The sequence below is a fragment of the Mercenaria mercenaria genome, chromosome 14, assembly GCF_021730395.1.
Source record: "Mercenaria mercenaria strain notata chromosome 14, MADL_Memer_1, whole genome shotgun sequence".
In the NCBI taxonomy this organism is placed as follows: Eukaryota; Metazoa; Mollusca; class Bivalvia; order Venerida; family Veneridae; genus Mercenaria; species Mercenaria mercenaria.
This window is the reverse complement of record NC_069374.1, coordinates 10,316,215-10,341,214: the sequence shown is the minus strand read 5'-3', so window position 1 is coordinate 10,341,214 and position 25,000 is coordinate 10,316,215. Positions and strand designations below refer to the sequence as shown.

The 25,000-nt window shown below is 36.5% G+C and overlaps 1 protein-coding gene across 1 annotated transcript in view; it reads left to right on the top strand.

The window, feature by feature from the left end:
- The window catches only part of LOC123526370 (dnaJ homolog subfamily C member 16-like), a 36,035-nt gene that overhangs the window by 5,446 nt on the left and 5,589 nt on the right, over window positions 1–25,000 (top strand). The window contains exons 2-12 of the mRNA XM_045305497.2: window positions 8,008–8,074; window positions 10,470–10,675; window positions 14,371–14,504; window positions 15,613–15,797; window positions 17,340–17,603; window positions 18,566–18,696; window positions 19,235–19,433; window positions 21,070–21,255; window positions 21,639–21,706; window positions 23,564–23,710; window positions 24,162–24,326. Coding sequence (XP_045161432.1) covers window positions 8,008–8,074; window positions 10,470–10,675; window positions 14,371–14,504; window positions 15,613–15,797; window positions 17,340–17,603; window positions 18,566–18,696; window positions 19,235–19,433; window positions 21,070–21,255; window positions 21,639–21,706; window positions 23,564–23,710; window positions 24,162–24,326 — 1,752 coding nt within the window. The remainder of the gene's footprint in view (window positions 1–8,007; window positions 8,075–10,469; window positions 10,676–14,370; window positions 14,505–15,612; window positions 15,798–17,339; window positions 17,604–18,565; window positions 18,697–19,234; window positions 19,434–21,069; window positions 21,256–21,638; window positions 21,707–23,563; window positions 23,711–24,161; window positions 24,327–25,000) is intronic.

Here is a 25,000-nt window from a genome sequence, read left to right as displayed (position 1 = left end):
ATCAGTTTCTGTTGTAATGAATTAACTAATACATTGGTTTATCATTGACTCGAAACGATTTGGGTATTGTTTAAATACTTAAAGAGAAATTTGCATTTAAAATGTAGGCTAGAAGCATATGATAGTGTCCGAAGTCCTTTTCCCTGTTAGTATATTAATTGGCTGTGAATGGATTGAAAGAAAGAATCTGAGAAAACAGACCTTCCCAACTCAAAATTTCTTGGTCAATCAAAGCACAACAAATAACACTTTTTAAGAGTGGCCATATTGGGATCATTTTTTGTCCGTCTCTTATTATTTTTGACTGAAATGAACCTCTACCACAAAAACTTAAGCTAAGCTTATCTGTTAAGAAATTATTCCAATGGATTCGAGCAATGTCGAAGCATTTGTGTGCCCAACTCCGTTTGGTCTCATTGGTCAAGTGATTTATTATTTTCCCCTCACCTCTACTGTTTGGAGTTTCACTAGGGGCGCAAAGTTGCTCATGTGTCGAAGCCATCTAACTGGGTTTCATAAGATATGTTATTCCACTTGGGTGCCAGTTTTGTCTTAAATATTCCTCATCCTCTGCCGTTAAATGGGCACGCCTTCAGATTAATGTAGAACAATCAAAATTAAAAATAAGACGCTCATCCCTCAGTAATTATAAATACAAAATAAAAACAAAGTGATTCAGTGAGTTTTAGCAAGAATTTATTTGCAAAACCATTCATGTAGTCTTTAAAACATACAGAAAAGCTATCTACTGTCTTAGTCACATTGTAAATGTTTAAGTTCTGTGTTATTCTTAAAGAAATGTTAACTTCATGTATAATCAGAACTGCAAAAAAAAAATACCCGCCCGCTCCATGTAAAAGCTACCCGCCTCTGAAAAAATCAAAATTGAGAAAAAAAAAAAAAGAAAAAAAGAAAAAAAGAAATTCGCTGGATCGCTCTCATTTTTTTTGAAAATTTTCCGAAGAACTATTAATCAATTTGGTATGGCCTTAGAGTGCATATTACCAAAGATATACTTTTTCTAAATGATATCTAGATCTTTTCTTTTGGACCTAGATCTATCTAGGTCAAAAATTTTGGCAAGAATTTCACCAGCTACTATATTAAAAGAGTAGCAAAGTTATCTTGTGAGATAATACATTAAAATCGTTTTTAAATGACAGACCCATATATATATCAACTGGGACTTAATTGGGTATCATTATGATTTGCATATTGCTGTAATTCCATTAATTTTGCCTTAACGGCTTGCCATACTTTCATTTCTAAGACTTGTCCTAAATATAGAAACAACATTGCTTCCGGTTTGGTGACGTCATCAGCATTCCGTCAGACGATATTTACGCTAAAAATTCCAGATAATAAACATTGTTTACAGGAGATATAGATTTTCTTTGACACATGGGGTGGGGACCAAAAGTGAAAAAATCATGTTTTTAGATGTTTTTTATTAAAAGGTAAATAAATCACCAGTAATCCTGACATTTTCACAAAAAAATGTGCGATACAGAAGGGCGGCTTCCGGTTTACTCTGCTAATCATGTCAACATCCAGTAGGCGGGGCTAGCATAAAAGTCTCGCGAGAAAACTGTTTACACCGGTATCATGGAATCCCCAGTACCATGAGAAAGGAGTATACTATTGAACTAGTCTAAATAATCTTCTTCCGTTAATGTACGGGGCTCACTCTGGAGCATTGTCGTACATGTGCATTTAAAACTATTTACAATTTCAGTCAGGTGTGCTAGTATGTCACCAAACCCCTCTTGAAAGCCTCTAAGCTGGGTGCAGGTCAATTTTGATGAAACCTCACAGGGATGTTCCTTGGATAGTCTTTTTTAAAAATTATTCAAAGAATTGAATTCCATTTAGAACTATGGTTGCCATGGCAACCAAAAGGAAAAACTTTAAAAATCTTCTTGTCCAAAACCACAGGTCATAGGGCTTTTGTATTTGGTATCTAATCTAGTAGTCCTCTACCAAGATTTTTCAAATTATTTCCCTAGGGTCAATATGGCCCCTCCCTGGGGGTCACATAGTTTACGTAGACTTATATAGCGAAAACTTTGAAAATCTTCTTGTCCCAAACCACAAGGCATAGAGCCTCAATATTTAGCATGTGACATCATCTAATGGTCCTCTATAAAGATTGTTCAAATTATGCCCCTGGGGTGAAAAGAGGTCCTGTCCCGGGGGTCCAAAGTTTTACATGGACTTATATAGGAAAAAACATAAAAATTCTTCTTGTCTGAAACCAAAAGACCTAGGCCTTTGATATTTGGTATGTAACATTGCATTTTGGTTCCCTACCAAAATTGTTCAAATTATGCCCCTTGGGTGAAAAGAGGTCATGTCCCGGCGGTCCAAAGTTTTACATAGACTTATATAATAGGAAAAAAACATAAAAATTCTTCTTGTCTGAAACCAAAAGACCTAGGCCTTTGATATTTGATATATGTAGCATTGCCCTTTGGTTCCCTTCCAAAATTGTTCATATTATGCTTATGGGGTGAAAAGAGGCCCCGACCCGGGGGTCTCAAGTTTTACATAGACTTACATAGGAAATTTTTTTACAAACCTTCTTGTCTGAAACTGCAAGGCCTAGCCTTTTGATATTTGGTATGTTGCATTGCCTAGTGGTTCTTTACCAAGATTGTTGAAATTATGACTCGGGGGTAAAAAGAGGCCCTGCCCTAGGGGTCCCAAGTTTTACATAGACCTCCATAAGAAAAAACATTTAAAAATCTTCTTGACTGAAAGTTCAATGCCTATGCTTTTGATATTCAATATGTAACATTGTCTAGTGGCTCCCTAACAAGATAGTTTAAATTATGACCCTGGGGTGAAAAGAGGCCTTGCCCCGAGGGTAACATAGTTTTTATATGAGTTATATAGGAAAAGTACTTCAAAAATTATCTCATCATATTTCCTAGACTGTTTAATTATCATTACCGTATGATCCCAAAGGGTCATTTTACTGTAACCTTGACCTACTGTCTTGTTTTTAGCCCACCAGAGCCAAAGGCTCAGGGTGAGCTATTCTGATCACTCATCGTCCGTTGTCCGTCGTCCGTAAACTTTTACTTCAAACAACATCTCCTCATAAACTGCCAGGCCAATTTCATCCAAACTTCACAGGAATGTTCCTTGGGTGAAGGTCTACAATTTTTTTTCAAAGAATTGAATTCCATGCAGAACTCTGATTGCCATGGCAACCGAAAGGAAAAACTTTAAAAATCTTCTTCTCAAAAACCAGAAGCCCTAGAGCTTAGATATTTGGTGTGAAGCATTGCCTAGTGGACCTCTACCATATTTGTTCAAATCATGACCCCGGGGTCAAAATTGACCCTGCCCCAGGGGTCACTTGATTTTACATAGGAAAATCTTAAAAAATCTTCTCCTCAAAAGGCAGAAGCCCTAGAGCTTAGATATTTGACTTGTAGCATTGCCTAGTGAACCTCTACTAAAATTGTTCAAATCATGACCCCCCGGGGTCAAAATTGACCCCGCCCCAGGGGTCACTTGATTTTACATAGGAAAATCTTCAAAAATTTCTAAAAATAAATCAGAAGGCCTAGTTCTTAGATATTTGACATGTAGCATTGCCTAGTAGACTTCTACAAAATTTATTCAGATCATGACCCCCGGGGTCAAATTGACCCCGCCCTATAGGGTTACTTGATTGTACATAGAAAAATCTTCAAAAATTTCTAAAATCAAACCAGAAGGCCTAGAGCTTAGATATTTGACATGTAGGATTGCCTAGTGGACCTCTACAAAATTTGTTCAAATCTTGAACCCCGCCCCCCCAGGGTAAAATTGACCCAGGCCCATAGGGTTACTTGATTGTACATAGAAAAATCTTTAAAAATTTGCTAAAAATAAACCAGAAGGCCTAGATCTTAGATATTTGATATGTTACATTGCCTAGTAAACTTCTACCCAGGGGTTACTTGATTGTACATCGGAAAATCTTCCAAAAAGTTTCTACAAATCATCAGTTTGACATTTGAAATATGTAGCTCATATTACTCAGGTGAGTGATCCAGGGTCATCATGACCCTTGTGTTTAAGATACAGCTTTGAAATTTGGATGACATGTATAGTTTTGCATGCCAATCTTTAAACACACTTTCAGTGACCATCAATGTGACCTGCTGACCTACTTTCTTGTTTTCTAAGCTACAGCATAAGGATTTGGACCACCTGTAATATTTTTTTTACAGGTTTCAAAAGTAATCTTGCATTTATAATCTTTACCTTAACCCACTCTCCTAATTTTCTTGTTTTGAAAGCTTTAGTTAAGAATTTTGTTCAAGCAAGCATCTCTACTCAGGTGAGCGATAAAGGGCCATCATGGCCCTCTTGTTTTCTTAGAATTTCAGGTTAAAGTTTTGGTGCACTTTCACTAACTCAGTTATTGATAAATAGATTTATTTCAAACTTAAAAATGTATTCCACATCACCATTCACAGCATATGGATTAAGGTTTTTAACTCACACCAGTTTTTCATTAATTAAATTATACATGTATCCTTTTTAGCTCACCTGAGCCAAAGGCTGATGGTGAGCTTTTGCGACTGCTCAATGTCCGTCGTTTATCCGTCAACATTTTCTAAAAAAATCTTGAAAACCACTGGGCAGAATTACACCAAACTTCACAGGAATGATCCTTGGGTGGTCCCCTTTCAAAATTGTTCAAAGAAATTAATTCCATGCAGAACTCTGGAAAGGAAAAACTTTAAAAATCTTCTTGTCCAAAACTGCAAGACGTAGAGCCTTGATATTTGGCTTGTGACATCATCTTATGGTCCTCTATCAAGATTGTTCAAATTGTGCCCCTGGGATGAAAAGAGGCCCCGTCCCGGGAAAAAACTTTAAAAATATTCTTGTCTAAAACCACAAGATCTAGACCTTTGATATTTGGCTTGTAGCATTGCCTTGTGGTCCTCTATCAAAATTGTTCAAATTATTACCCTGGGGTGAAAAGAGGTCCCGCCCCGGGGCCCTCAAGTTTTACATAGACTTGTATAGGAAAAAACTTTAAAATCTTCTTGTCTGAAACTACAAGACCTAGGCCTTTGATATTTTGTATGTAGCATTGCCTTGTGGTCCTCTTTGAAGATTGTTCAAATTATGCCCCAGGAGTGAAAAGAGGCCCCGCATCAGGGGTCCCAAGTTTTACATAGACTTATATAGGGAAAAACTTTAAAAATCTTCTTGTCTGATATTTGGTATGTTGCATTGCCTTGTGGACCTCTACCAAAATTGTTCAAATTATTATCCTGGGGTGAAAAGAGGCCCTGTCCCCGGGGTCCCAAGTTTAACATAGACTTATATAGGGAAAAAAAATCTTTTTGTCTGAAAGTTCAAGGCCTAGGCCTTTGATATTTGGTATGTATCATTGCCTAGTGGACCTCTAACAGGTTTGTTCAAATTGATCCTGGGGTGAAAAGAGGCCCCACCCTGGTGCTTGTTATATGAGTTATATAGGAAAAAATACTTCAAAATTTATCAGATCATATTTCCTAGACTGTTTAATTATATTTACCTGATGTACCCAAGTGATTACATGTCACCTTACTGTGACCTTGACCTACTGACTTACTTTCTTGTTTTTTGAGATTATACAGCCTTGAAATTTGCACGACGTGTACAGATTTGCATACCGATCTTAAAACTGACTTTTAGTTACCATGGATGTGACCTACTGACCTATGTTCTAATATTTTAGCATCATTTTGCCTTTTGAATTATGCGGCTCATATTACTCAGGTGAGCGTTTTGGGGTCATCGTGACCCACTTACATTCCGTTGATTTTAATGCATTTTCAATATATCTGTTGTTACAGAAAGGATTTGACATAAACTTAAAATAGTTGTTTATCATCATTTGGGGAATATGTAGGCCAAGAACCATAACTGTGATACGCATTTTCATAGAATTATGGCCCTTTTGTAAAATTTGAATTTATTAGTTAAATTTTTTGTTTAGATCTAACACCTTTTCTCAAAAACTATAAGATCTACATCTTTGAAACTTTGTACACTGTTTATCATCATTATGAGACGATGTATGTCAAGGAACATAACCCTTATGGGCATTTTGTCAGAATTATGGCCCTTTTTGTACTTAGAAAATCTGAACTATAACCTTTTCTTACATATTGTCCAGCACTTGCAGTTGAGCGATGGCACCCGTAGGTCACAGGTGCTCTTGTTGTTGACTAGTGATAGTTGCATTCTGTTTCTTATACAATATTGAATTTGGTCATTTCCCATTGTATTTTCAAAAATAAAACAAGAAACTTTTATCACAAGTTAGGTATGGTTTAACTTTTCTCTTTGTCCATCTCCTAAACATGTATTTATGATATGGCTGGATATATCAATTTACCTGAACATTTAACTCGTTTGGTAGAATGTTGATTTCTAGCTGTCTTGCTCACTGATTTATGACTTTTTCTCCATAAAATACAAATTGAGGAAGAAAAATAGAAAAGTGAAAAAATTGATGCCTACTCATTTTTATACGCCCGTTTCTGTAAGAGTGGGGCGTATTATGTGAACATCCATGGTGGGTGGGTCATCGGCGTCCAAAAGCATGTCTGCTCTCTAAGTCGAATAGTTTTCATCTAATCTTCACCAAACTTGGTGACAATGTTTGTGGGCATATCTCGTCCAAGTTCAATAACCAGCCAATTTGCCCCAGGCACTCATGGATTATGGCCCTTGAATTACTTGAAAAACTGCAAATTTAGCCTTGACCTCTCTCTAAGTCAAGCAGTTTTCATCCGATCTTCACCAAACTTAGTGATAATATTTGTGGGCATAATATCTCGGCCTAGTTAGATAACCAGCCAAATCGCCCCAGGCACTCTTGGAGTATAGCCATTGAATTACTCGAAATCTGCGAATTTAGCCTCGTCCGCTCTCTAAGTCGAACAGTTTTCATCCGGTCTTCACCAAACTTGCTGACAATGTTTGTGGACATAATATCTTGGCCAAATTTGATAACCAGCAAAATCCTCCCAGGCACTTCTGGATTATGGTCCTTGAATTAGACCAAGTTTGATGACGGGCGTATTTTGTGACAGTCGTAATCCTAAACAAATGTTTTTTTTATTGGAGTTGAGGGAGTGTGGGTTTGTCATTAGAGTTTCAGATTTATTCATTAGCAGAATGATATTTTTTCTGTTTTTAGCTCGACTATACTAAGTATATGGAGAGCTATCCTACTCGACCTGGTGTTGGCGTTCTTCCGCGTCCTCACTTTGGTTAAAGTTTTGATGCACTTTCTCTTTATCTTTGTTATTACTTGATGTATTTCCTTCGAACTTAAAAAGTTGTTCCACATCATCACCCACATCATATGGCACAAGGGTCATAACTCTGGTGCCAATATTTCATGAATTATCCCCCCTTTTTACTTTGAATTTCAGGTTAAATTTTTTATACACTTTCACTCTATCTCAGTTATAATATTACTAAATGGATTTGATTTAAACTTAAAATTTTGCTCCTACTTATCACCCACATCATATGACACAAGGTGCATAACTCTGGCACCAATTTTTCATGAATTATGCCCCCTTTTACTAGAATTTATGGTTAATTTTGATGCATTTTCACTATATCTTGGTTGTAATGAAATGCATTTGATTCGAACTTGAAGTATTTGTTCCACATCATCACCCACATCATATGACACAAGGTGCATAACTCTTGCACCAATATTTTATGAGTTATGCCTCCTTTTTGCTTAGAATTATACTTATATAGTGTTTTGATACACTTTATCTTTACCTCTCTTATTACATAATATTTTTGACACAGACTCAAGCTATTGTGCAGTATCTTCATCCACCATTGGAGTCATTAAACACGCCAGTGACAGCTCCAGTTTCCTGAGATGTGCCCAGTTCTACTATCCAGTATCGAAATACGCGGGCGTGCTGTCTCCTGTGACAGCTCTTGTTATAATACTATTTATATTATTTTTTGCAGGCATCCAGATAAAAATGATGACCCTGAAGCCACAGATAGATTTACAAAAATCGCTGAGGCATACGAGGTTTGAAAATTCATTTTCTTTCATTACAAATATGAATTTGGGGTATTTATATCAATGAAGTATTTATGCTTATGTATATTTTCAGTTGTTTAATAAACAAAGCTTAATGGGCCTCAGTTGCCAGGTTGTTAAGCTTGTTGGCTTTAAATCACTTGTCCTCACTGATGTTGGCTGGAAACCTTGTTTGGGCTGTAGATTTTTCAGGTGAAGCCATCCGGCTGGCTCACTGAAGGTTTGTGGTTATATCCAGGGCACACCAATGCCTGAAAGAATGCCAGGAGAGGCCCTTGGGTACATTCATCATCAAAATACCTGGACAATTTACCTTATGACCTAAATTGTGTTGGAAAAAAGAGCTGGAATCACTTAAGATTATCCATGTCTGGATAAAAAAAATTCTACAATGTAGAATATGATTAAACCCTAAGTTTACAAAATTTCAGAAAAGACCTAGAAAATAGATAGGGTTGTGTACTAGATTTTTTGCCAGACTGATTTGAAAAATTTGGACCTCACACAAGTTCTCATTTGGAAAATCACAATTTTAGTAACATTTTTTTCGGAAAATATTTCTACAATGATGATTTTAATTCAACTTACAGTCACTAATGAACATGTAGCTTATAAGATGATGAAATAAAATGTATAGGTTTTGTGTGCTTGTTTTTGAAATATTTGCCCATGATTAAAAATATTCACACATTTCAAGCTGATTTTGGTATAGTATTTGGAATTGTATCATGTGTCAGATGATTCAATATAATATTTATAGTAAGAAAGATAGTAATGTTTGACATTGTAACAAACTTACAGGTTGCTACTGATTCATTAAATGATTTACATTTCTGTAAGACCAATCTAAGCCTTATTCTAGACTACATTATTCGGATAAATTATGTTATGCCATTACTTTTGGTTAATCAAACATGCAGAACTACCTAAATCAGCTTCCTGGAAAAACAACACTTGTAATACAAGGAAGCATGTTCATGCCCCCCCCCCCCCCCCCAACCCTCCCCACAAACTCCACAGAAGGAGTTAGATATGGCAGGCTTAACAAGATCACACTTTAAATAAATTATTGAAGTAAAGCTGTATACTGAAAATGTACTGGTTTGAAATAGAAAGTGGCCTTTTTTGCTGGATTTTATAACTCTGTTCATGTAATTACAACGTAATTAGAAAGTTTCTGTTTCATTGTACCCCCTGACAACAAAGTTGTGAGAGGGGGTATACTGGTTTCAGGTTGTCTGTCTGTCCGTCCGTCTGTCTGTCCGTAGACACAATCTTGTGCGCACCATCTCTCTCATCCCCTTGACACAATTCAATGAAACTTCACACAAGTGATCAGTAACAACAGTAGTTGTGCATGGGGCATGTTAGGTTCTTTCAGAAAAAAAATTTGCAGAGTTACGGGACTTTGTTTTTTGTTACTAAACTATATACATAGACACAATCTTGTGCGCACCATCTCTCCTCATCCCCTTGACACAATTTAATGAAACTTCACAGAAGTGATCAGTATCAACAGTAGTTGTGCATGGGGCATGTTAGGTTCTTTCAACGACAAAAGTTGCAGAGTTATGGGACTTTGTTTTTTGTTACTATACTATATACATAGACACGAACTTAGTACGCACCATCTCTCCTCATCCACTTGACACAATTTAATGAAACTTCACACAAGTGATCAGTAACAACAGTAGTTGTGCATGGGGCATGTTAGGTTCTTTCAGAAAAAAAATTTGCAGAGTTACGGGACTTTGTTTTTTGTTACTAAACTATATACATAGACACAATCTTGTGCGCACCATCTCTCCTCATCCCCTTGACACAATTTAATGAAACTTCACAGAAGTGATCAGTATCAACAGTAGTTGTGCATGGGGCATGTTAGGTTCTTTCAACGACAAAAGTTGCAGAGTTATGGGACTTTGTTTCTTGTTAACATACTATGTACATACAGTCTGCATATGCAATCTTGTACGTGCCTAATCTTTCGAACCCTTGCACACAATTTAATGAAACTTCACACAAGTGATCAGTATCAACCCTAGTTGTGCATAGTGCATGCTACATTCATTTAGATAAACACTCTGCATAGTTATAAGACTTTGTTTTTTGTTTACTATACTGTATACATACAGTCTATATACATACAGTCCACATAATTATGCAATCTTGTGTGTGTCAAATTGCAATGTACTGTGTCAGTGCATGCGGGGGGTACATTCATCACCTTTAGTGATAGCTCTAGTTAACTTTAAATGAAATATCTTTGTGACTTGAAATGTGTGGTTGACCTTGCCTGCTTTTAAGATTTGAACATTTCTCATTTCAGTCAATGACATATTATTAAATGTTTTACACAATATTTTCTTGATCTGTCTTACAGACTCTTGGTGACCCGGAAAAGAGAAGCGAATATGATAACTTTGGTTACACATCGTCTAATGCACGCCAGCCTAACAGAAGACAGCATGGTTTTGATCCATTTGACTCATTCTTCAACGGCCCAAATGGCTTTCATTTCAACTTTAACTTTGGTGGTGGAAGTGGTGGCGCAGAATCTATCATAGATAAACATACAATCAACCTAAGGTATATGCCAGTTTATAGTCACAGGTCCTATATTTTTACAGGCAGACTGTAAAGATGTTTGCCTGTTTGCTTTTAGTTTCCCCTTCTACAGCATTTTACATTTATTAAATTGAAATATTTGTATGTGGCCTTTGTGTTAAAGTTTTAATTGGCGTGCCTGGTAGCTGTGAGCACAACATAGTCTTCAAAATGGCTGCTTAGTGTGTGTACATGTATGTGTGAAAGAACTGCAAAGTTGAAGTATTTATGGTTTTACTGTTGCTTCTCTGATACTAAGTAAAACATAATTTTCAGAAAAAGGTAGAAGATAAACTTTGATTCTGTTAAGGATTTCTTAAAAAGCACATTTTAAGACATGGAAAATGAACAGTTAGGATAATTGATACATTTTGCTTACTGCATATTTTTAGCTCACCTGTCACAAAGTGACAAGGTGAGCTTTTGTGATAGCGCGGTGTCCGTCGTCCGTCCGTGCGTCCGTAACCTTTTGCTTGTGACCACTCTAGAGGTCACATTTTTCATGGGATCTTTCAGAAAGTTGGTCAGAATGTTCATCTTGATGATATCTAGGTCAAGTTCAAAACTGGGTCACGTGCCTTCAAAAACTAGGTCAGTAGGTCTAAAAATAGAAAAACCTTGTGACCTCTCTAGAGGCCATATATTTCACTAGATCTTCATGAAAATTGGTCAGAGTGTTCACCTTGATGATATCTAGGTCAAGTTCAAAACTGGGTCACGTGCCTTCAATATCTAGGTCAGTAGGTCTAAAAATTAGGGATGGGAACGAATGTTCGAATATTCGAATATTCGAAAATCGGTCGAATATTCGAATATGAAAATCAAATTCGAATATTCGTAAATTATTGTATATTTTTTTTTACAAACTAAGTATCTTTGATTTTGGGCAATATGAGCATGCTAATTCTACAGAATATAACCATGTCATGTTAGTTTATCACGTATCAAAAGATTAATTAACAAATAACAAGAAAATAGCAATGCATAATTGGCAGGGGCTATCGTTACTTATTAACAGTTTGCAACAGGCGTCAATGTGTCAGATTCATGTCAAAAGATGTCCAATTAACAAGAAAATTTCAATGCATAATTACCTGGGGTCATCGCTACGGATTAACAGTTTGTATTAGGCGTAAATGTGATATCTTTTTATCTTTTGTTCATTTTTATTGGCGCCTGTTTTATGTAACAAGTTGTAGAATTTTTTTTTCGAAAACAATAACAAACTTGTAGATATTGTCGATTTTTTCACAATATTTTGTACGACGTTTCAGACCATCAGCAGAATCGGTTTTCATCCGCAATCGGCCGTATTCGAATTAAATTTTGAAGTAGTTAATAATAAAATCATGAAAAACGTAGGATTGATGCACAAGTTCATGTTGAAGGAGGTTTAAGTCTGCCTTACTTGCCACAAGTTGCATTTTACACGACGATTGAAATTTTTCAAAATGACGGCGGTAATACAACAGCGCGTCACGTGTTTAAATGGGACGACCTGCTATTTTTAGACAAAATTGCGACGGTTTAAATTAATCGTTTTGATTTTTTGTATCATTTTGAAGCTAAAACACTGAATAGTTAAATATGTTCATGATTATACTGACAGAATCGTGAAAAAAAACGCTAGGATCGGCGGGTTTCGCTATGTAGGATCGGGTTACCCGAAACAGACATTTTTTTTGACCTTATTTGCGATGATCCACGCTTTAAACAAATGAATACGTTGTGTATATGCCAATCACTTAATAAGAATTTAAAGCTTCCATTAAAACTAACCGAATATTCGAATATATTCGAATATGGCAAACCGAATATTCGAATATTGATTTCAGTTTTCGTTCCCATCCCTACTAAAAATAGAAAAACCTTGTGACCTCTCTAGAGGCCATATATTTCACAAGATCTGTATGAAAATTGGTCTGAATGTTCATCTTGATGATATCTAGGTCAAGTTCGAAACTGGGTCACGTGCCTTCAAAAACTAGGTCAGTAGGTCAAATAATAGAAAAACCTTGTGACCTCTCTAAAGGCCATATTTTTCATGGGATCTGTATGAAAGTTGGTCAGAATGTTCATCTTGATGATATCTAGTTCAAGTTCGAAACTGGGTCACGTGCAGTCAAAAACTAGGTCAGTAGGTCTAAAAATAGAAAAACCTTGTGACCTCTCTAGAGGCCATATATTTCATGAGATCTTCATGAAAATTGGTCAGAATGTTCACCTTGATGATATCTAGGTCAAGTTCAAAAGTGCGTCACGTGCCGTCAAAAACTAGGTCAGTAGGTCAAATAATAGAAAAACCTTGTGACCTCTCTAGAGGCCATATTTTTCATGGGATCTGTATGAAAGTTGGTCTGAATGTTCATCTTGATGATATCTAGGTCAAGATCGAAAGTGGGTCACGTGCCATTAAAAAGTAGGTCAGTAGGTCAAATAATAAAAAAAACCTTGTGACCTCTCTAGAGACCATACTTTTCATGGGATCTGTATGAAAGTTGGTCTGAATGTTCATCTTGATGATATCTAGGTCAAGTTTGAAACTGGGTCAACTGCGATCAAAAACTAGGTCAGTAGGTCTAAAATTATTAAAATCTTTTGACCTCTCTAGAGGCCATATTTTTCAATGGATCTTCATGAAAATTGATCTGAATGTTCACCTTGATGATATCTAGGTCAGTTTCGAAACTGGGTCACGTACAGTAAAAAACTAGGCCAGTAGGTATAAAAATAGAAAAACCTTGTGATCTCTCTAGAGGCCATATTTTTCATGGGATCTGTATGAAAGTTGGTCTGAATGTTCATCTTGATGATATCTAGGTCAATTGTGAAAGTGGGTCTAGTGCCTTCAAAAACTAGGTCAGTAGGTCAAATGATAAAAAAACCTTGTGACCTCTCTAGAGGCCATACTTTTAATGGGATCTGTATGAAAGTTGGTCTGAATGTTCATCTTGATGATATCTAGGTCAAGTTTGAAACTGGGTCAACTGCGATCAAAAACTAGGTCAGTAGGTCTAAAATTATTAAAATCTTTTGACCTCTCTAGAGGCCATATTTTTCAATGGATCTTCATGAAAATTGATCTGAATGTTCACCTTGATGATATCTAGGTCAAGTTTCGAAACTGGGTCATGTGCGGTCAAAAACTAGGCCAGTAGGTATAAAAATAGAAAAACCTTGTGACCTCTCTAGAGGCCATATTTTTCATGAGATCTTCATGAAAATTAGTGAGAAGGTTCACCTTGATGATATCTAGGTAAAATTCAAAACAGGGTCACGTACCTTCGAAAACTAGGTCAATAGGTCAAATAATAGAAAAACCTTGTGACCTCTCTAGAGACCATATTTTTCAATGGATCTTCTTGAAAATTTGTCAGAATTTTTATCTTGATAATATCTAGGTCAAGTTCAAAACTGGGTCACATGAGCTCAAAAACTAGGTCACTGTGTCAAATAATAGAAAAAACGACGTCATACTCAAAACTGGGTCATGTGGGAAGAGGTGAGCGATTCAGGACCATCATGGTCCTCTTGTTTTAGAATAATGTTTAGAGTGTCCTGCAGCCAGTTTAAAAAAAAAAACATAAACAGAATTATTGCATGGCTTAGTGTAAAATATACATGTAGGATTACAGATAGCAAAAACATTGTATATATTGTTTAATTTTACTATTCAGGCAGTATGAAACAACGATCCTTCCAAACAGTTATAGGAAGCCATGTGTGATATATGCATATACAGACTTTTGTTTTAACTGTATGAGAATTGAAGGCATTGTTGAGAAGTTTCTGACAGAACTGAAGGGAGTTGGTAAGATAATTTCTGTCACAGAATTCTTTGCTCAGCCTTAGAGTTAATTAATTTTTAGGAAATAATACTTTATTATTTGACATCATGTGTGTATTTCACAATCACACACGTGTATTTCACAATCACACTCTGTTTCACTTCAATAAAATACTGTCAGTGATCTATGAAACTCAAATTGAATTTGTTTATTAAATCAAATTTATCTCTAGAAATCAAAAGAAAAATGCTTTTCTTGATAAATAGTTTGATAGGATTAAGGTGAAAAAGGGTAATAACTTAAGCTTGCAAAATATAAACAATTTCTCTGAATACTTGTAATTCTAAGTTATATATTTCAGTATTAATTATGGTACATTCCCTGAGAAAACAATTTATTCATCAAAAATGAATGTTTTATTTTGTTGCCGTTGTAATTTCCTGAGTTGGTTGTATAATAAATGTGTAACTGTTTCTTCACAAACATTTGTAACTTTATCATGAATGCTGTTAGATGTTCCACAGGTGCCAGTCCAGTCTTGGTCCCATACTTATTTTTTTTTGAGAGGGTGTGTGTGTGTGAGGGGGTGGGCGGCACCCATATGGGCACCAAGACTGGACGGGCACCTGTGAGATGTTCTGCACCTTTCTTTGGGATATTTTATTATTACTTAACCCTTACCTTGCTAAGTTTCTATAATGAACTTGTCCGTCTTTCAATATGGACAGTACCATTAACTGTTAAAAGGGGTGCTTACCAAAAAGATACTCTGTCTGATTGAATGGCAAATAGTGCAGACCATGATCAGACTGCATGTATGTGCAGGCTGATCTTGGTCTGCACTGGTCGCAAAGGCAGAATCACTTGCCACCACAGGCTAAGGGTTAATAATTCACCTTATTTGGTATCATTGCAGCAGTGCTGAAAGGCGAAAATTTAACACTAAAAAATTAAACCTGATAATTCACTATAAAATACATTACAACTGGCAAATTTTACATAAGTCTTAAGAAAACCATATTCAATTTGGTAAAATTAATAAAAAAAGACCATTGTTTGCCTTTGTCAAAATATCTGAAAGTAACTTCAGAATCACCTAAGTTGTGAAGATTTCTGTTGTTATATCTGTAGGTGTATGTGGGGCGGCATTCCATGCAGGACGAGCCGGTAACTTGGCTGCACAACTACGTATAAGCCAGGTACCATCCATCGTAGGAGTAATTGGGGAGAGAATCAGTTACTACAGGGGACCAGTCAGTATACATGGTCTGAGAGACTTCATAAGGCATTTGTTCCCGTCAAATTTTTTCACAAAGGTTTGTCAGTTTTAGTTAAGGATATGGGTTTTTTTTTAGCATACATACATGTAAATACATTTACATTTAAAATACCTTGAAAGAATAGCTAGAGCTATTGTACTCACCCGTTTGTCGGCGTCAGCATCCCGATTTGGTTAAGTTTTTGTATGTGAGCTGGTAATCACTGTGATAAATTGACTTGCATTGCACAGGTCTCATAACTATATTTTGTTGTTTTTATGCCCCCGAAGGGAGGCATATTAGTTTTCAACTGTCCGTCCGTTCGTTCGTTCGTTAGTTAGTTCGTTAGTCACAATGTTAACTTTTTGCATGAAGGCACTTTACTCGTGAACCACTGCACCCAGGACCTTCAAACTTCACATGCTGATAGTACTTATTGAGTATACCACCCCTACTGACTTTGGGGTACCAGGTCAAAGGTCAAGGTCACAGGGGCCAACGTTAACTTTTTGCATGAAGGCACTTTACTCGCGAACCACTGCACCAAGGACCTTCAAACTTCACATGCTGATGGTACTTATTGAGTACATCAACCCTACTGACTTTGGGGTCACCAGGTCAAAGGTCAAGGTCACAGGGGCCAACGTTAACTTTTTGCATGAAGGCGCTTTCTCGCGAACCACTGCACCCAGGACCTTCAAACTTCACATGCTGATAGTACTTATTGAGTACACCACCCCTACTGAATTTGGGGTCACCAGGTCAAAGGTCAAGGTCACAGGGGCCAACGTTAACTTTTTGCATGAAGGCACTTTACTCGTGAACCACTGCACCCAGGACCTTCAAACTTCACATGCTGATAGCACTTATTGAGTACACCACTCCTACTGACTTTGGGGTCACCAGGTCAAAGGTCAAGGTCACAGAGGCCAACGTTAACTTTTGCATGAAGGCACTTTACTTGCGAACCACTTCACCCAGGACCTTCAAACTTTACATGCTGATAGTATTTTATGAGTACACCAACCCCACTGACTTTGGGGTCACCAGGTCAAAGGTCAAGGTGCTGCGGGGGCATTTGTCACCATTAGTGACAGCTCTTGTTTTTTACAAAATTATGCACCATTTGTATTCATTCAACAGACAAGGCTGTTGAATAGTGGAGCTTTGCTGTCCTATGACAGCTCTTGTTTTACAGTGAAATTTACTAACAAAAACATTTAGTAGTTGTTTGAAAGGTAGGAACATTACTTTCATTGAAAATGGTGTTTTAGTAATCTTGAACTAAAAGGAATCTTATTTGTATGTTAGATGTATCTTCCTGTGGGTTGGTCATGACACAAATATGTTGAGACATTCTGCCATCTTGTTAGTTTTAAGCTGGACCACTTGGTTGCTTTTTTCCTCATGAAAACTGTGTTACTGTTCTGCATTTAAAGTCACAGAATATATCTTTCATATGAGTTGATATGTTGTGACTATGTCAATAGTGCTCTGTATCCTTATGGAAAAGTGTAAAAAAGTTTGCATAACACATTAAATTTTATGCTTTCATAATCTTTGTAGATTATTGAATTAAATGTAAATTTCCTCTGTCAGATTGCTGATTCAACAGTTCATCAATTTCTTGATGGTTGGCCGGTAGATAATAAAGTCAGGGCAATATACTTTAGTCCACGAGAGGAGATGTCTGTACGGTTCCTGGCCTCGGCATTCTACTACAAGGACAATGTCGCATTTGGATTTGTTAACACTAAGTTAGATACAGCGGGTGCCGTGATGAGTAAATACAACATCAACAGGAATAGGGAGACACTGCTCATGTTTAATGAAGAAACGGTATCGCCAGTTGCATCAATCAGCGTAAGTGATGCATGGGACTAAATACATTTATAATATTGTATACTCGATAAATTTGTTTTTGATACACCAAATCTGTCAAATGGTTTTTTTTATGTGAATTGCTGGGATATCTTTTAAAATGTCAGTTTTGTGGCAAATGATGTATTTTTTCTTTTGTGAAATTTTGATCTAAGACAACATTAAAGAAACAATTATTATAATCTTTCCAAAATTTCGCATCTTTTTTTTATTTTTCATGAATTTTCAAAGTGTTAACTTAAGCATCATTTTTATGATTTATGGTAAGTACCGGTAATTTATCATGAAAGTCATATAACGATCCCACAACAAATAAATTTAAAATCATAATTGTTAAGAAGTTGGTGTCAAAAGACAGCTGAAATTTACAAAATAAATAATCAAGTCTTTATTAAGGGCAGTTACTTGTTTAAGTTGGCAGTTAGGGGAATAAAGTACACATACAAAGTGATTTAGTTGTTTTTGAATGTATACAGGAATGCTATTTCTTGCTTAAGAATTCTATTCATTAGGTTTACAGAGTGTAAGCATTGCTTGGTTCACAGATTAAGTGCCAGTTATTATTGTTCTTTTTAAGTTTCAAATAATTAGATTATTCTTTAATTGTTGAATTTGAGTAGCATCTTACTGTAGGCATGCATCATAGTCGTTAAGGTAGATTACATTGTATCATTTGCCATTCACCGTTATGAGTTTGAGCTCTGCACATAGTTGTGCAGGGAAGCCATCCAGCTGGCGTCCTGAAAGTGGGTGGTTCTATCCGGGTATTATCGTAAAATAATGCAAGGGCGGCCATCTGAGGTCTTCCACCACCATTGATACAGGAAGGTTTCCGTATGACCTGAACTTTGTTAGTATGACTCCAAACCCAAACAAAACATCAGCATGACTGCTTTGTATTTGACTGTGTATAAAGGGAGTATTTTGCTATTGTACTTGTATAGATGCAGCAGTTAACCAGAGCATCGTTTGACGAGGTGATAGAAGGGAACAAATACCTGGCATTACCCAGGCTGTCCTCACAGAAATTCTTCGAAGAACTATGTCCAGAGGAATATAAAGTGAAAAACAGAAGGTAAGCTGCCGTTAAAAATTCTTTCAGTGTTCTGAAAGGCTTGAGGATTGCTTGCGTTTCAAATTAACTTATTTTCAGGCATTCCTTGCCCTTTAAGTATCATGAGTTGGCCTCACAGGACAAGTTACATATGTCTATATTTTATTTTTTGTCAACATTAATTTCCTGTTTAACTCAAAATTTCATGTAAAAGTTTTGTATGTAAGCAGATTCCTCAAAAACTACTTTGCCAAATGTTTTCAGACTTATACATTTCAAGCTTTATACATGTATATATCTTTAGCATCATGAGTTGACTTCAAAAGAAGAGTTACATACTTCCAGCTTTTGATTTGTTAAAATTATGTCCCTTTTTATGAAAGTACTGCATGCAGGCAGGCGTTTTGTTTGCTAATGTGTGCAGAAACAGAACAGTTATGCTATGTAAGTAAGTTTTTCCAACCCCTCAATCTTTGTCCTGCCTGATATAAGTTGTCTGTATCCAGTTTTGAAATAAATAATTTTAAATTAGTAAAATACATTTTATGTATAACTGTAGGCTATGTGTAGTGCTCTTCACCAAAAAGGGAAAGGAACATGACGGTCATCGTGATGGCTTTAGAAAGTACTCCCAGCGTTCTCGACTCACAGATAGCACCAGGGTGCAGTTTGCCTATGTGTATGAAGACACACAACAGGATTTTGTCAAAGCTTTATCTAAAGGCAAACAGTTGCAGTCTGGAGAACAGAAACTGAAGGTAAAATTTGTTTCTTGGGCTATTTGATGATGTCTAATGAATTCCTCGTAATTATATCATTTTTGGCAGATTTTGTATTGTATTCTTAGACTAATGAAGCATCCAAAAGTACTTATTCTGAGAAAATACAAGACCTGATAGACAATCAGATGTCAGGTATGATCACAAGAGAAATAGTAGTATAACAGTTACATGACTTTTATATGCCTGTTAAAGTGGATATATAACGGAATCACCTTTGGTAAAGTTTTCCACCCTCTAACTTTTGTAGTTTTTAGACAGTGCTCACAGAGGTCACAATGTTTATGACAGTGTTTATGGGCATAATGTCTCCGCTAATATCAAAAACCAGCTGATTGTTCTAGTGGCTCTGGAGGGCCTTGAACTACTTAGAATTGTCAAAATTGACAGTGTCCACTTAATACAAATGTAACAAGCAGTTCTTAACCAATGTTCAGCAGATTTAGAATGTTTGCTGGCATATTATCTTTGCCAAGTTTGATAACCAACAAGATGGTTGTTGTTGCAACTGAGTTATTGTGATTGAATCAGTTGATATTGAGAAAAGTTGACAACTTATCAGCTTAGTAAGGCATGGTTCGCACAGGCCATGAAAAGTCCTTGAATTTGATGCCTACTCCTTGAAAACTACTTGAATTTTTTAACAGTCAGAAACTACTTGAAAACTACTTGAATTTAGGAAAGAACGTACAAAAGATGGCAAATAGTCCTTAAATTCGTCAGGTGGGAAGTGAAAGGGACAGACATTATAAACAGATCAAAATAAACTAAAAAACAACAAAAAAAACAACAACCGTTACCACCATTAGGGCCTGACATGGAGTTGGCGATAGTACGTTACGGTATTGTACTTTACGGGTTTTATGGTCTTTCAAGTAATTTTCACACTGTGTAATTTATCCGCGATGCGTTGAAGGTCATTTTACATAAATCTTGTGTTACATTGTTTAATTTTGTCCTAAATTGGATTTAAATTGGTTATTTCATGTCTCAGCAACAGTGACATTGTGCCCATTTTAGTCCTTGAAAATGGAGGAAAACTACTTGAAAACTCCTTGAAAACTACTTGAATTTTTTTTGGGAATGAACCATGTAAAGGGTGTATTTTAAAAGTCCATTCAAGTTAATAAGCCTTAAATATACTAACTAGAAATCCTAAATGTTTTGTTTGCACTGGCTAAATTGAACTTTTAAGTCTTTAGCTAATTTTATCCATACAAATTTGCGGTAAAAATTATGGCAATTTAATATTTGTTTTTGACTTTAAATTTCGATATTTAATTCAATTTCAGCATGTACAAGCTTGTCTGGTGATGATACTGTTGGTGTAAGTAGGTATTATATGAGCCGTGCCATGAGAAAATCAACATAGTGGGTTTGCGACCAGCATGGATCCAGACCAGCCTGCGCATCCGCGCAGTCTGGTCAGGCTCCATGCTGTTCGCTTTTAAAGCCTATTGGAATTGGAGAAACTGTTAGCGAACAGCATGGATCCTGACCAGACTGCGCGGATGCGCAGGCTGGTCTGAATCAGCTGGTCGCAAAGCCACTATGTTGGTTTTCTCATGGCACGGCTCATATAATGATTAATACAAACTACAATATGTATTGATAGGTTGCTATTTTGTGGAGGATGGAGAAGTACCAGATGAAGTATGAGTGGCTGGAGACAGGCTGGGAACCAGAGAAAGAAAAACAGTGTGGAACTATGTTAGAGAAACGCCTCAATCTACTACTTACAACTGATACAGTCATGCCATATAAAGTTACCCCACCACAGCTCTTCAATGAACATGGCCTGGTACGCTTATTCTAAGATTTTAAGGAATGCCACAACTTAAATAACACTGCTGTACTTTATAAACCTTACTTTATGATATTTTGGGATGCTTTTAGGAAAATCCAAGTGGTTTTATTTGACTTGTGTAATGTTCATCATTTTAAAACAGTAACCTGCTACGATGCTTCCAGAGTGTCTAACACAGTTTTTGTTTATTTTCAAAACAAATAGAGGATACTAGTATTTTATGTTAAATATGTTTACCAAATTTTACCAATTTTATAGTTCTTCTTAAAAATATTAATACAGTTTTCACCATGAAATTACCAAAAATTACCGCTTGTATTTAAATAATTCACTGAGGAATATGTGATAATTTTCTTTGTCTTATTATTTTTATCCAGGGACTTCTTACCAGGATCGGATATAAATTCCTGCACTGGGGAGAGAAACTTTGGAGCTATGTAGCTTAGTAAGTTAGTTTATTATAAAATTAAATTAACTGGAAAATATTCTTGTGAATTGTCTTTTAATTGGAGAAAGGTCTTCTGTAGAAAAAACAACTGAACTTTCATTTTACTGACTGACTATTTTGTAGAGTTTTGTATTGTCTTTTCCTATTTCTCAAAATGGAGGTTTTTTTCTCACCTGAACATTGTTTTTACAAGGGTTCTTCCATATTTGTTCACAAGGGTCTGCTGCAGCTAAAAATAGAAATACCTTTAATTTATGACTTCTTTCTATGAACTGCTTGATGACGCTTCAGACTTGGTATGTAGCATTTTTATGCCCCTACCACTTTGGGGGGGGGGGCATATAGATTTGCTCTTGTCTGTCCGTCCTTCCATCCGTCCGTCCTTCCGAAAATGTTGTGTCGTGCGTAGCTCTGAAAGTATTTGACGTAGAGTCACAAAACTTTACAGGAATGTTGGTCAGCATGTGTAGTTGTGCACCTGGGGTTTCGCGTCCGGATTCATTCAGTCATGTAGAAGTTATGGCCCCTGACTTTGTAAAAATTGGTCATTTTAATGTTGTGTCACGCCTAGCTCCAAAAGTATATGACCTAGAGTCACAAAACTTTACAGGCATGTTGGTCAGTATGTGTAGTTGTGCACCTGGGGTTTCGCGTCCGGATTCATCCAGTCATGTAGGAGTTATGGCCCCTGACTTAGTAAAAAATTGGTCATTTTAATGTTGTGTCACGCATAGCTCCAAAAGTATTTGACCTACAATCACCAAAATTTACAGGAATGTTGGTCAGCATGTGCAGTTGTGCACCTGGGGTTTCGCGTCCGGATTCATCCAGTCATGTAGGAGTTATGGCCCCTGACTTAGTAAAATATTGGTCATTTTAATGTTGTGTCGCGCACTAAGCTCCAAAAGTATTTGACCTAGAATCACCAAAGTTTACAGGAATGTTGGTCAGCATATGCAGTTGTGCACCTGGGGTTTCGCGTCCGGATTCATTCAGTCATGTAGGAGTTATAGCCACTGACTTAGTTAAAAATGGGTCATTTTAATGTTGTGTCGTGCGTAGCTCCAAAAGTATTTGACCTAGAGTCACCAAAGTTTACAGGAATGTTGGTCAGCATGTGCAGTTGTGCACCTGGGGTTTCGCATCCGGATTCATTCGGTATTGTAGGAGTTCTGGCCCCTGACCTGGGAAAAAATTGTCATTTTTGGCCCCTGACCTGGGAAAAAATTGTCATTTTAATGTCATGTAGTGGGGGCATCTGTGTCCCATGGACACATTTCTAGTAATTAGGTCCTCTCTCAAGTTTGGTCAAATTGGATACTTGGCCCATTTTAAGGGTCACTAGAGCTAAAAACAGAAAAATCTATAAATGATTTCTTAATTAAATCTTCATGAAACTTTGTCTGTGGCATCATTGTACTATGTAAGACCCTCTTAAATTTGTGCAAATGGTGGCTTTTGGTCCCTTTTCAGGGGCAACTAGATGATACTAAACACAATGTTATCATTCATCATTATGTGTCATACATATTCAAGGTCAGGTTAGCAACTTAAAGCCACTATGGCCCTCTTATATACTAGTTTCTACTTCACCTCATTCAAAATAATAGTGTTTACAGTAAACAGTAACATAAATATCAGGAGTCTGTTTGTAAAATATGAAGGACAAAATAGCATTTGGTGGCATGAACATCTGAGAAAGTTTTTGTTTTCAGCAAACTAACCCTGTTGTTACAATAAAAGATGTATTTTTTCTGATGGTTTAAATTTAACAACTTTATGTTAAAAATGTATAGCTGATGCAAAATGTACTACTTGACTGATATTAAGCTGTATATCTGGTGTTTGTTACAGTGTGGACAGCACAACATGGGTGACAACAATTCTGTCTTTAGTCTTTGTATTTGGCATGGGATACTTTGTTCACAAACTGGCCTCCCTGGAAGAGATACAAGTACAGAGTTCAGTTCCGCAGAAAACACGGCCTAGACCCTCTTCAAGGTATGAAATGTATAACAATTTTTTTTCAGCAAACCTCGTGTACATTGTTACTAGCTTCTCTGTAAGAGTTCAAAGCAAGTTATAAAATCAGGTTAAAATTGTAAAATTACATTTTTGACTTGAATTTAGTATGATTTTACTTCAAAACATAATAATTTTTATCCTAAACACCTTTAAAATGCAAGTTTTAAAAATGAATGTTTCATTAATGTCATAATATTGCCTGCAACTGTTGTAGGGACCAGAAAAGATTACCGCTGCTCGTACTATTTATTATATATATAAGATGAATTTGAAGAAAAAGAGGCTTAGATACATGGAACCAACAGCAACCATTGTAAAGCATTACCAACAGAACTATTGCAAATCAAGATCATGCGTTTTATGGCGTTCACTCCTGTTTCACTATATTTCATGTGAAGCCTGTTTGAATTCTGTGTTTACATTCCAGAACATATGATGCGAAGAATCTGAACATGTATGAGCTGGACTATAGAACCTATGCAGAGCTAGTGAGTGAAGCTGATACAGGGCTTACCATTACAATCCTGGTAGACAAGGAGACCAAAGATAGACTTGTGAAACAGTTTGCTAAAATTGTACATCCATACTCGAGGTGAGATTTGTACATGGAATATAGATTTATTAGAATACAACTTATTTGGAAAGGGAGCCATGAAGCAAGCTAATGGAAGGTTGAGGGTTTTACCCAGGTACCCCCTCATGCCAGAAATAATGATTAGAGGGGCACCTTGGGTATTCACCATGAGAGGCTGGAAAGTCTTTGTATGGCCTAGAGTTATTGTACTAGGCCTGGCTTCAGCCTCCATGGTCAAACCTTGATTAGAGTTTTGATGCACTTTCACATCATGTCTGCTATTTTTGATGGAATTGCTTCAGGCTTGAAAAAGTTGTTCATCAATGTCACCCACATCATATGACACACGTCAAGAACCATAACTTTCACGCTATTTTTTTTATTATTATGTCCCCTTTTATTTAACAATTTCAGGTTAAAGTTTTGCACTATCACATTATCTCAGTTATTTCTAAATTGATTTAATTCAGTCATGAGACAGTTGGTCCACATCATCACCTACATCAGATGATATCTCTGGCATCTAGAAAAACTTAAACAACTTTGTCTCATGAACCTTTTGATGGATCTTGTCAGTAGCATCCTTAAATGGACCTTTTACAAGTTTATACAATGGTTCCACTTGGCCACATTTAATGGCCACCAGAGTTTTAAAAAGGAAAACTACTAATTTATGCCATGAACCACTTGAT